Genomic DNA, 12,702 nt, shown 5'->3' with positions numbered 1-12,702 from the left:
TCCAAAAAATGTCTTCCAAGCCCAACAACCAGGCTTCTGCCGAGTTCACATCCTACTACCTCCAGCGAGCCACGCAGGAGCTCTCGGAGGACCTCGACAAGGTCCGCAACGCAGAGGACTTCAAGGCTGACTCGATTCCCTTTCTGGTTCATGCCCTTCAGCAGGGTGCGGGGCTTTTTTCGGCGGAGGATCAGAAGAGAGTTGTCGATGGGTCGAAGAGCAAGGATGGAGATGCTTGAGTTTAAGTGGTGAAGTGAAGCCAACAAGGCCACTGTCCACTTACGCTACCGAATTGGCACGCGACCGATTTAATGGACAAAGTCGGAATGGAGGCTCATGTTGAATGCCTCACGAGGAGACCAAAGACGGTGTTAATGCTTTGTCTCGCCTCACATCAACACCACAAACCGCCAGGGCCAACACACGTCAGCCAGGACCAGCAATTCTCTCAGCATCGACAAGATTCAATCATTTCACGACAAATAGAACCATTAGGGAAAATAAAGGAGTTCAGGTTGCGATCAAAGGCCGTTATTTCATCAAGGGTATCTCAAAGCAGACTCATCGCAGCGACAAAAGCGCACCACGATGCAATCAACTAGGTATCTATGCAACTCCTGCACACTCCAAATAATGCAAGACTTGATATCAATCAACAGTGTTTGTGTTTAAGCCGCCTGGGAGCGGCGTCGCTCCAGCCGCACAGCCCAGCCCTTGATGGCCAGGACGATGACGATCCAGGCCATCAGCAGTCCGACCAGGCCCATGGTGACGGTGTACATGAACATGGCGTCTAGGTCGTAGTGGATCATTCCTTCAACCGTGTCGGAACTCTGCTCTGGGTCAGCTGTTGTCTCAGTAGGATAGGGGCAGAGTGCACTTACGCTTGCCATGAAGATGATGCCTCCAGAGATCAAGCCGAACGAAGCAAGGAGCTCGGTGGGAGGTCGGGATGGGAGAATCGACTTGGGCGGCTTGAGGAACATGAGGATGTACGTAAGACCTCGAGCAAGCGAAGCTCCGAGAAGCAGGTTGCCCCATTGCTTGTGGACCATGCTCGAGATCATGGTGTGCTGCTTGTGCGAGCTCATCATGATGCCCAGTAGAAGGATGACCAAAGCAGGAATGGGGTTGAGGGAGAACTCGTAGGTCTCGGGTGCCCTTTGTTCATCTGCTTCTTCGTCGGTGTAGGGGTGCATCGGCTCGATGTCTTCGACGGTTGTGTTGAGGAGATCGCGAATTCGAGTAGACTCGACGAGCATTCCGCACTGGAACAAATTGTCAGTCCCTGAGCTTTCAAGATCTCTGCTAAAGCCTGCGCAGGATCGAGACTTACCATGCCGCCACCGATAAACAGGACCGTGATGGAGATGTGCTCCATGTCCTGGGCAGTCCAAGCACCTCCCCAGCCGCCAAGGTGCTCAAGGAAGATGTTGGTAGAGCCATAGAAGAAGATGAGGAAGCTCTCGACAAACTCGGCAGAAGGTCGCCACTTTTGCGACCCCTTCTTGGGGCGAACGTTCCATGCCCAGCCAAGCTCGCCGAAGCTGCCAGACCAACGACCCAGGGTGAAGACGCCCAGCCAGAAGAAGACGCCGCCCTTGATCCAATGCGCGAGGCCGTTGAAGACGTTTTCTCCTTCCTATTAATGGTGTGTTAGAGAGTGTAAGTGGATACCGAAGGGGCGACTTACAAAGAAGCGACCGAAAGTAGCTACACCTGTCGCCAGCGCGATGAAGCCGAAGGGGAGGATAATGCGATCAATGACCTGTCGTCCAATGTTGAGATACTTCCACACGCGAGAAGCAACGACCTTGGAAGCATGACGAGCGAAGGCGCCCTTGGTAGCCGGAGAGGAGAGAGACATGGCCTCGAGGTCACCGTCGTCGTCTTCCTCGTACTCCTTTCTTGGGCTCTCGAGGGGAGAGTCCTCCAAGCCATCGAGGGTCGAAACAGAGCTGCTTCGGAGCGAAGCAGTGTTGCGCTCTGTTCCCTGACCACTGTCACCGGAGTGTCGATAGGGGCTGTCAGCGAGGTAACCCTCGGGGAGTCGGAAACCGTTGTGGCTAGGAGCTTCAGTCGGCACTGGGAGAAAGGCCTGTCTGTCACTGCTCGTCTTCTTGGCATCCCCTCGCAATACTCCGGCGACCCATCCCACAAGGCTGATGAGAACCTGCGCCGAGACAACCCAGGTCGCGATCCAGCCAATCTTGTGGTGCGCATTGTTTGGGTAGAGGTCAGGGGTCTGGGCGTTGTAGATGACGCCCAGGAGCAGCCCCAGGGCATTGGAGGCCAGGAATACGAACTGCGCAGGCACAGTGAAGCGCGATCTCGCCAGAGAAAGGACGACGGCTGTATAGATGCGTCAGTGGCTGGCGCAAAGCTTGTGAGTAGCAGCGGGCCTCGTAGGCTTAAGCTTACCGACGGGGAGGACAAAGACCCAGGAGAGGATCATCAGGGCAATGTGGGCGTAGATGACACCGACATGATCGGGGTGGGAAAAGTAAGTGTCTGGGTATTCCGAGGCGTCTTTGGGCTTGTCGGAGGCATGGCTCATGTCCATGTCGCCCATGTCGTGTCCCTCGTCGCCATGCGCCAGGACGACCGGGAGAAGCGCGAAGAGGGCTGCGCCCGCAGAGCGCGATAGCGTATTTGCTGGAATCATTATGAATTACTCGATATAGTCGAATCTCTTTGCTATTCGGAGCTCTGTTGGTGCGCGCACGACAAAGACGGAGGTCGAGAGCACACCAGCTTCAAGGAAACCGATCGCAGGCCAGTATTAGTCGAACAGCACTCTCTGGCGACTAGAATTGTTACAGGCGACAGGTAAAAAGAGACGGTAGACACAGGTTTACGGCAATGCGACGCGCTCGAAGCTATTTCAAGGAAGTACGGCAGAGTGGAGGGAGCTCTCGCCGGGCCGAATCGGCGAGGGGTGTGGGCTTTTTATTCTTGAGCAAAGAAGCCATTGAGGGCCAGGGTTGGCATAGAATGGAGGGCCAAGAAGAAGAGACCATCCGGGGCATCCGAATTGCTTCAAAGGGGAGCTTGAGAAAAAAAGTAGCAGAACCACGGTACGGTAAGCCGGCGGGCGGGAAGGGAGCTCATGGTGGAGGATGGGGCCGGCCGGTGGGGGAGAGAGAACTTGATGGTGGGTGGGCTGTAGCTCGGCATGTTGGCTGCCAGCAAATGGGGAACTTGCTATGGTTACGGTACATTGACGGGTAGTACCCTCTCAGATGACAGCTATTCGGCTCTGGCCGTAGGTACCTCTTGTCGAACTCGTGTGAGAACGACATCATCGATGGATCGACGCGGTGGGTTCCTGTCATGCAGTCACAGTACACGCCCCAAGATGAGAGAGAGTTGTAGCTTTGAGACCTCTTACATGGTATTGTAAGTGAGGAGCTCGTACGAGTGAAAGTTGACATCTCATATCACTGATCAGAGTGTCTCTTGTCTTGGCTAGCTTATAGTATCCCCAACTGAAGCACTGCTGAATGCCGACTCCGTACCTATACCGCCTAGCAAGTACTGTACATGGTACATGCACTCGACAAAGACATACAGTACTCGCCGCAAACAGTGCTTTCACAAAGGTCAAAGGGCGTGCTTGGCTCCTGGGCACCGTTGCTTCGGTGGCTTGCTCGTCTACCAACCACTCCCCCCACCACCCGGATCCGACGGGACGGAAGACGGAGCACCCACGGACATTTTCACAGAATCCAGAACCGAAAAATAACTTATATTGCTTCCCTTGTCCGTGTCTTGGCCTTCCTTTTACAAGCTGGTGACGACTGACAGTGACGACGACCTTCAGGCACCGACCCCTTGGCGACCTGTTTATCTAGATGCCAGCGTATTGAGATACGCCTGCTCGCACGTCATCAGCGGCAGGAGTCGACATGCCGGCTGGGCTTGGATCCAGTGCCGACAGCTTCTCTCCCGCTTAGGCATGTCGAAGAGCGGCGTGACTTGGCTGTTCTGCTGTGTCCGGGATCTAGGGTTCCACGGGCCCCGGGCGGGACGTGGATCCACAGCAAAAAGCGGCCGACCATTCCGTCCTGTTCCCTCTGAGTAACTCTAATTGACGACCACACAGAGAGGCAAAAAGCGATTATGTCCGCGATAAGGCTGAATATGACGTCGGGCAGCCATTAGAGAAGACGTTAGGGCTGACGAAAGAATAACGTAGACGCCTTACGTCTACACACGTGTGCAGCGTATTCCTACAGAGGTACGCATGATAATGCGTGACAGCTTCACTTACACACGGCGGTCAAGAAAACAAAGTCACCACGGATGGCTTAAGTCCCGGGCCCCGATGGCCAAGAGGTGATGGAGGAAAAACCAGGACCATAACCTTGGCAACGTGCCTTTCACCCATCGAACAACGCGCCCATATTATCTCCGATACCCCGATGATTCCGGTCAGATACTTCCATGAACGAAAAAACGGTCCCACCTCCTTCAACACTACCAAACCGCCATTTCACGAGTCACAGGACACGAAAAACACCCAGACAGGAAACACCCATTACAACCGTATGACTCAAAAACGCCAGGGTCTTTGTTCGGAGGCGGGGACCCTTGATCAGCAGTCGTGAGTGACCGGCACACACCTTTTGACCAAGCATGCATTATCTTTCCGAAATCTCACCAACCCTATCCCACCCCGGTTTCCTGAGCATGGGATACAAAGAAAACGCATGAGCCCAAATGTAGAAAGAGAGACCTAATGCCATGTCGATATGTAAGGTAGGTAGCTTGGGGGACCGGCAATACATTGCGCCCTCCCCACTTGGGGGCATCTCTACGCTTCTCTTTGAGTGCTGACAATTATATCACAGTATTGTGACAAAGACCAGTGGGTGATTGTTCAACGTTGGCTGACAAACTAGACATAATCACTAAGCAAGCAATTGGAAGGGATGAAGCTCTCACGGGAAGTGGATGCGGCTCTCTCGTCAACCCGCCTTGACCTCGCGTATTTCGAAATCGCCGATGGTTTTCCCCACTCAAACACCAACAAGGCTGTCAAAGGCATGGGAACCCATTCGATGCGGAAATTTTTGGCTTTATCCTCGAGGATAGCACGGAAAGATGGACCGTCTCTGCCAAGAATTCATCAGCAAGGGTTTAACTGCAATTATCAATGCGGTCGTCCATGGACCTCCGTGGCCGCAGGACGAAGCACTCCGAGACATCCGTGTTGGATGAAGCGAAGCAGATCGTGATCCTTCAACGCCAATCTCGGTTCCCGCGCAGAAACACTGATGAACCCGATGACAAGGCCATAGTCGTATGATCCTACGAGGAGAAATCGGTTCGCTGGCTGTTGCATATTACCCAGGTTGCTTGGGGATGACTGACTGTTCACCGAGGACATCATGTATGTGACGTGTGACGACATTGCAGGCTTGTTTGCCGCGTAACCTCTCGATCCATGCCATTGTGCAAAAGGGCAACATGACTCTATCCCGAGGATGAATTACAGCGGCCGCTAGCTCGGGCATCAACGGTCAGAAGACGAGTTACACACAAAGTGCCCCGTGCTGTAGATCATTCAAGCCCGCGGCGTCTATCAGAGACCGCCATTCCCGGCTCCTCCAAAGTGGCTGCCTTAGCTCTGGCATTGCATCGTGGATGAGCAGGGGTTGTGTGAGTCCCCGCCATGGTTTTCGTTCGTTCGCTAAGCACATGCAGCTTGTTTTTCTTGTTTGCCGGGTGTTGCTGCAAAGGTCAAGGACGCGGTGAAGTCGAGAGAGATCCGAAGTTGCCGAAGTCGCTCGCCGTGTCTTGGCACGGCAAACCGCTTCCATCCAAGAAAGGATCCCATACTTCCGAGGCAGATGCGGCTTTCGACGATGATGGATTTTTCGGAAAACGCGGATTTAAATTTCAAAGCTTACCGGGAATAGCAATCGGACTAATGAATTGTGTGTGGCAGTAATCATCACCTCACACCCTCTACATGTTTATAAAGAAGGACGCCCTTCACCCAACAAACGCCATCCATCTCCGTCACGGGCCACCCGGCCTTCCCCCTCCAACTTCCCCAGGATCTGCAACACACCACCGCAGGCCGCAGGGTGGAGAGTCTCTGGCACCTCCTTATAGATGACCTTGACCAACTCCATGGCCGTCCACGTCGACCTCAGCTCGGCGACATTTGTCTTGACCTCTCCAGGCCCGAGTCCCAGCGTCTGGATGACCTGCTCTTCCCGTTGACGTCGGTGGGCGATGTACTCGGCAATCTTGGCTGGGCCGTGCTCGATGACAGGGCCGTGGCCGGGGTATGCCCTGCCCTTGAAGAGCGTCTTCATCTCTTCGAGGCTCCGTAGATATGTCGCTAGGTCTTCAAAAACCGCCGTTCCTTGGCCGAGCACATTGTCAGCCGTAAACATGGCATCCTCCTCATCCATGACGAAAACAACATGATCTTTGGTGTGCCCTGGTGTATACGCCGCCGTCAGGGTAGCACCATCAACCTCGAACCGCTGCCCATGCTCGATCGCGAACTGTCCCTCCTCCGGGGTGTGCTTGTAGATCTTTGTCTGCGGCGAGATGCTCAAGAGGTCCTTGATGCCGCCCGTATGGTCATGATGCCAGTGCGTGATGAGCGCGGCGTCGATGGTGGCGTTCTCCTGCTGGAGGGTGTCACGGATGGACGTGATCCAGGCGTTACGGCCCTCGCCCGTGTCGATGAGGAGGCGCCGGCGGCCAGTGCCGAGGAGGTATGTGTTTGTGTCTTGGAGGGTGAACTTGCCCGGGTTGCCGCCCAGGATGCGGATACAGGCGGGACTGAGGCGCTCTACGGCTGGGAGGGCGATGAGTTGTGTTGCCATGATGCGGGTAATGGATCGTGTCAGGGTCGGGCGAGCGTTGCACCGGGACCTGATTCGGAGTCTAGGACCGTGAAAAAAGAAGGTCCGGAGCAAACCCGGCGTAAAATCGGGAGGGGTCCGGATCCGGAAGCCGGAGATCGGAGCCGGGGGTTCTATAGATTGTGTGGAGAAATCGGAAGAGCCAGAGCGGGACCGAAAGCGAAGCCGAAGGGAGACGCGCCTAGGGACAAAGAGCAACAAGGGATGGTGAAGATGAAGGAAGAAGAATGGTGAGTTGTTTGTTGGATTTGGCTATTTTACTGGTAAAAGCGTGGCTGTCGTCATTCGGCATTTGGAGATCTCGGCAGTGTCTGTCCAATGCCACGAGGAAAGAACTGGAAAGCCTCGGCCCAAAGTGGTTCTCCTCATGAGGAGCTTAATAACCATGAATGATGTTGCACATTACTCGTCAGTGCAGGAGCTTATGAATAGCATCATCTTCCTGGCGAAATCCACCGGAAACCAACCCCATCGCTTGTTAGAGTTTTCGCTTTATGCATATTTACGGTAGCAAAGGTGCAACGTTGTGCCTGATCAATGTCAAAATGTCGGTTTCAAGCATCCTTCGCTGTCATTCATCAACATGGGAGGATGCCACAGTGTCGTGATAGCGGCTGACAAGCGAGCGCTAAAAATATAGGGGCTAGTACAGGATTACCTAGAGAGCATCACATCATCCCATGATGGTCCGTGGAGGGCATCATTTGAGCAAATGACAAAGCAGTCGGTCATTGGAGTTTGTGCTTGATGGACATATCCCAATGTTTCCAGACAAACAATACTGATTGCTGCAACGGGTAATTTATCCATGAAGATTCAACACCGTCGTGACGATGGAAGCTGGCTGCTTATCTTATCGGCCTGCATGATGCAGCTGATTGGGTTTTTTTCACGAGGCAAAGGCCGCCACGATTGTACCTTGCCTGCTAATTTACCCCCGGAAGGTACGTACTCCACCAAACAAACACCCGCACCTCATCTCTCGCTCCCTGTCTTCAGTGGCTTCTTTCCAATCCCATTTATTCTATTCATTCAAGAAGCGACAAGAGATCCAAAACGACTTGCGCCGAGCCTTGTCGACATTTTTTGCTTCATCTCTCAAGGCGCGAATCGGCTCCCATCTTTTATCTAACTCTTAATTTCTTGTCTGTTTATTTAATTCAACAATTACTTCTTCCATCTCTTGACCGACACGCACGGCTTGTCCGACGTTCGGCTTAGCGCGTGTGCTGTGCTGTGCTCTGCTGTGCCTTGCATCCTTCAGCCTCGCCCGCCTCTCACACCCTCGATCGACAATCAACGAGATTCTTGACAGCGAGCCTGATCGATCATAATACTTCCCCTTTCGGTCGCCCGACTTCCTGGGACATACTTTCGCTCTGGTCATTGTCGTCGGATCGCTCGCCTATCCTTTCATCCCCCGAATCGAGCCCCGTTCCTCCAGCGGCCGCCGGCACCGCTGCATCCTCTCGAGCTTCACTCGTCCACAAGCAGAGCTCTGAGGCCACCCAACTCAATCCCTCATCATGTCTGCCCGGCCGACAACACCCGCGTCGCCTAAGAACTTCAAGGTCAAGTCCCCGGTCCCGGGGTCGCCAATGTTCGGCTGTGGTACGATCCCCTTCTCTCCAGCGATTCCCCGGCGTCGCGTTGCCTTCTTTTCTCGTCTAACTGATCTCTAGAGCATGTACAACTTCTCTTGACCCAAGGCCAAGAGGTCATGAACAGCTCCATCACACACTACAAGCTGATTCTCCGCGGCATCTTCGATTCGACCCCCATCATCCCACAGACCTCGACGACCCAGGACGGACGGCCCATCACGACTCTCACATCCAACTACCTCTGCCTGCAATGTCCCACGACCGTATCCGAAGACGATCGATTGAAGCATGGAACTAAGAAACAACATCGCTTCTGTTGGTGGCTCTTGACCACTTGACAACACCCGCCCTGCTAACCAGTCGCAGACGTCGACTCCCGAAGTGGCTCCCTCTACTGTCAGATATGCGATGACTTTGTTTGGGATCCCACATTGGAGGAGCTCCGAGTGCGAAAGATAGGAACCGGGTCTTTCTCTGGTAAGTACCAAATGACATGGCCGTACAGGCAACTTTGCCAAACCGGCATTGTCTGGTCTCGGCTGCTTGACACTGCTCAGCAACGAATTCTACAGCATGACTGACGATTGCTCAGGTCGCAAGAGGAAGCATGATGAGCTCTTCCAGGACTCCATTAAGGATGACCCTCGATACATCACCAACAATACCACAACCGCCTCCTGTCGCGCTAACGGCCTTCGCGGCATCTACAACGCTGGCGCCACTTGCTACCAAAACGTTGTCCTCCAAAGCTTCCTCCATAACCCCCTCCTCCGTAACTTTTACCTCAGTGATGGCCACCACGATTGCCAGGTCCCTCACTGCTTGAGCTGTGCCATGGACGATATGTTCCAGGATTTCTATGCCCTCGAGAACACCAACGGCTACACGGCCGCTAACATCTTGTCGGGGTTCTGGATTTCTGAGAAGAAGGCCTTCGAGAATCTGGTAACCACCAAAGAACAAGATGCTCACGAGTTCTTCCAGTTCCTGGCTGAGGAACTTCACGAGCGCAATGGCGACGGCAAGAAGCCTGAGATTGGCAGCGAGCACAGCTGCAACTGCATCATGCACCAGACCTTTTACGGCAAGATGCAAACTACAACCACATGCCAGAACTGCTCGGGACAGAGCAATTCCATTCAGTCCTTCCTAGACCTAAGCCTGGGCCTCGAGAATGTGGTTCAAAAACGAATTAAGAAGACGGGTCTCAAGAAGCCATCGCTGACTTTACAAGACTGCCTGGACGAAGAGTACATCAAGTATGACAAGTGCGAGTATCGCTGCAACAACTGCAGCTCGATCCAGCAAGCAAAGCGACACACCAGTATCAAGCGTTTGCCGAATGTTCTATCAATACAACTAAAGGTGAGTTGGTCTACTGGAGTGGCTTGACCAACTGGACGAAACTAATGGTCTCGAAGCGCTTTGAATATAGGCATGGAAGACATGACAGGGCAGCCTCCAAGGTCAGCAACGAGGTGCGATTCCCGCTGCAGCTGAACATGCTGCCCTACACGAATCGTGCCCGCAGTCGTGACAGTCGCGAAAACTTCGAGCTAGAACGATCATGCACCTACGATCTCCTCAGTGTTGTGGTCCATGTCGGCGAGATCGATACCGGCCACTACACATCGTACTGCCGGGTTGGTGATCAGGTAGGCATAACTATTCTTCCAGGGCGGTTTAGCGGCGTGCTAACATGTGGTATCAGTGGTTCAAGTTCAATGACCACAAGGTTGAGCTGGCTAGTTTGTCTGATGTACTCGGCGCTCAGGCCTATCTGCTCTTCTACATCATCCGCTCCCTCGCCTAACCCTGTGCTACAGTAAGGGGGCAGGGAGCAGGTGTGAGCACCGGGCGAGGCCAAGGGGATCATTGATGGAAATTGAAATTGGAAGCACTGGACCGGCGTCAACGGGCATGGATGGCAGGCTCACTGGGGGAGGAAAACAAAGGCAGATGCCCGGAGTGGGATGCATTGCTCGGCGTAAAGATTCAATTTAGCAATTCCCGCAAGGGGCCCACGATATGATGCATGTTGCCCGGTGTATTTTGCTTTCAATATTGCCGACGACTCTGCTTTGATCACTCATGGACTGCTAACATGCAAACCGCATCGCAGTCAGCAAAACATAGTAATTATGGTTAGTCAAAGCCACATTTCTCCCGTGAAAGATGACGCTCTTAAGACTCGTGTTTGGGCAAACAAATCAGGGGTATTTCGTGGCATCTGCCATTCTACGTAGGCGATTGTGCAAAGTAACACTCATGAAAATCGAGGCTTGATTCACAACCCATAGACGTGACGGCCCAGCCTTGTGCTCAGTCAGACTCGTCAGACCGCCAGTCCCATGTGGAACTCTCAAAGTTGGCATAGCAATAGTAGTGGTTGCTCAGACCAGAGTGAGCCGGCTCAAATGTAGTCGAGTAGACCTTGAGAGACCGGTAGAGCTTGCTGACGAGAGAGGACATTCTCTCACCCGTGCAGACAATGACGCGCGGTGAAGCTGGCTTTAGCAACCAGCGAGCGGTGAGGGCAACTGTAGAAGTGTCATATCAGCAAAGGAGAGGATGATGAGGGAGTCGTTGTCCAGGGAGACTTTGACGTGGCAGACTAGAGGTTGGGATAGTGGCGAATGGGATTTAACTTACACTTTGTTTGACAGTCGCTGCTGAAGAAGGGCGGATCGATGATGATGCTGTCTATACTACCCTTGAGCGAACCTGATTGAAGCCATGTCAGCACTTAGATCTCGTCGATTCGAGGAACAGGTGCATACCCGGGAGTTGGAGAGGCCGTTGAAAGTCGTAAAAGACGAACTCAGGAAAGACGCTGAACCGGTGGTCATGCTCGAATAACACCAGCTTCGGTCTGTCCTCGACAGGCCAGTGTCTCTACACGACGCAATGTTACGAGTCAGCAACCACGTCTCTCCCCATGTAGGTACGCCTTGTCACTTCTGCAGAGGATAATATCTTCTTACCAGGCGGTTCTTGAGCGCGACGAATACACTCGGCGTCGATAGGACGCCAATGGTCGAACTGGCGGATGCGCCGTCGAGGAGCTGGTCGGCCAGGACAAAGGCCGTATCGTCAAGGAACTAGCGAACCCCATGTTAGCCTGTATATTTTGCTGTACCTGTTTCATAATAATCATGAACTTTGGACGTTGGGCGTCCTGATGCCAAGAGCTGAGTCCCGCGGGCCAGTACGTAATGGTAACCTAATGGGCAGGACACCCCAGAATGCCGATTGCGATGCCATCTCCACCGCCTCGACCTGGGGTAAAAACCACTGGACGCTGACGATCTTGTGTTGCTTTATATGCAGGTGTTTTATCCTTCATCGACAAACTTCTTACGTACCCAAAACTGCGACTCGTTCCAGTCCTCTGTAAAAGCCGCCATGCTCAGCTGCTGCTGATCCGGGTCCTCGTCCGGGGTGTTGTCCTCTTCTTCTTCCACATCGTCGTCTCCTCCGGGGCCGACGACCCCGGACACGGCTCCGGCTCTGGGGGCGGCCCCGGTCTTGAGCTTCTCAAACGTCTTTCGGTGGGCGTCCTTTTCGGCGTGGAACTCGGCCAACGCGGCCAGGGCGTGACTCGAGAGGCTTCTGCAAAAGAGTACGGTTACAAGTCAGCAAGCTGGGGACTTTATGTGCTATTGGGACTGGGGGCGCACATGGGCTCTTCATCGTCAAAAGACATCGGGAATCTGTCGTCGAGAGATTTCCTCTTTCGTTCCGTGGGCGGCTGAGGTTCAAAGATTCGGCTTTGGAAGGCGTGATCTTAGTGATGGTGGGGTTTTTCTAAGAGGGCATGGCGGGGCATCATACAGGCCCAGGTTCTCAGCGTCTCTAGGGTAGCTAGGTTGGGCCACGACATCTACCTACCTAGGTATTCACAGTGACTACCACGAATCATGTTCCTCTTTCTTACCTGTTGAAATAGAATTTTGACGTATTTTAAGCTAGAGGGTTTCCTGCTGGCAACTGGGGGGATGGAATTCTGCTCATGGGGTGGTCAGAAGTGGAGTCGGTCTTCGAGGTGAGAGGAAGGGATCAAGGCCCTAGGCAAAAGGTGAACAGACATCAAGTGAATTACAGGCAATAGGTAGGACAGTACCATTCCTGTCAATAATCAAAGGTGCAAGGGGTATCAACAGTTGGATAGATAGGGGACCCGGGCAACAATTGGGATGAACCCACCC

The 12,702-nt window shown here is 53.5% G+C and overlaps 5 protein-coding genes across 5 annotated transcripts; 2 read left to right on the top strand and 3 right to left on the bottom strand.

Annotated features, from left to right (window-relative positions):
* Positions 1 to 8: 8 nt before the first annotated feature.
* Positions 9 to 239, top strand: LRP88_10580 (ribosome-assembly protein 3-domain-containing protein; the record flags this gene model as incomplete). The annotated part of the gene is made up of 1 exon (XM_083247036.1): positions 9 to 239. The coding sequence occupies one exon, from the start codon at positions 9 to 11 to the stop codon at positions 237 to 239; it is 231 nt and encodes a 76-aa protein (XP_083098149.1).
* A 429-nt stretch (positions 240 to 668) lies between these two features.
* Positions 669 to 2,665, bottom strand: LRP88_10579 (Ytp1 family protein; the record flags this gene model as incomplete). Its single annotated transcript, XM_083247035.1, has 5 exons — positions 669 to 833; positions 885 to 1,268; positions 1,337 to 1,642; positions 1,694 to 2,352; positions 2,422 to 2,665. 5 exons carry the CDS (start codon positions 2,663 to 2,665, stop codon positions 669 to 671), a joined length of 1,758 nt encoding a protein of 585 aa, XP_083098148.1.
* A 3,316-nt stretch (positions 2,666 to 5,981) lies between these two features.
* Positions 5,982 to 6,851, bottom strand: LRP88_10578 (beta-lactamase-like protein; the record flags this gene model as incomplete). Its single annotated transcript, XM_083247034.1, has 1 exon — positions 5,982 to 6,851. One exon carries the CDS (start codon positions 6,849 to 6,851, stop codon positions 5,982 to 5,984), a length of 870 nt encoding a protein of 289 aa, XP_083098147.1.
* A 1,565-nt stretch (positions 6,852 to 8,416) lies between these two features.
* Positions 8,417 to 10,307, top strand: LRP88_10577 (uncharacterized protein; the record flags this gene model as incomplete). The annotated part of the gene is made up of 5 exons (XM_083247033.1): positions 8,417 to 8,501; positions 8,861 to 8,971; positions 9,087 to 9,859; positions 9,916 to 10,149; positions 10,206 to 10,307. The coding sequence occupies 5 exons, from the start codon at positions 8,417 to 8,419 to the stop codon at positions 10,305 to 10,307; spliced, it is 1,305 nt and encodes a 434-aa protein (XP_083098146.1).
* Positions 10,308 to 10,816: 509 nt separating this feature from the next.
* Positions 10,817 to 12,078, bottom strand: LRP88_10576 (protein-lysine N-methyltransferase; the record flags this gene model as incomplete). The annotated part of the gene is made up of 5 exons (XM_083247032.1): positions 10,817 to 11,034; positions 11,147 to 11,218; positions 11,275 to 11,389; positions 11,479 to 11,595; positions 11,860 to 12,078. The coding sequence occupies 5 exons, from the start codon at positions 12,076 to 12,078 to the stop codon at positions 10,817 to 10,819; spliced, it is 741 nt and encodes a 246-aa protein (XP_083098145.1).
* Positions 12,079 to 12,702: the final 624 nt, after the last annotated feature.

Source organism: Fusarium phalaenopsidis, assembly GCF_050370095.1.
Source record: "Fusarium phalaenopsidis strain FUZ10S chromosome Unknown contig_32304, whole genome shotgun sequence".
In the NCBI taxonomy this organism is placed as follows: Eukaryota; Fungi; Ascomycota; class Sordariomycetes; order Hypocreales; family Nectriaceae; genus Fusarium; species Fusarium phalaenopsidis.
Note: the sequence above shows the minus strand (reverse complement) of the source record. Positions and strands in the feature narration are given on the sequence as shown.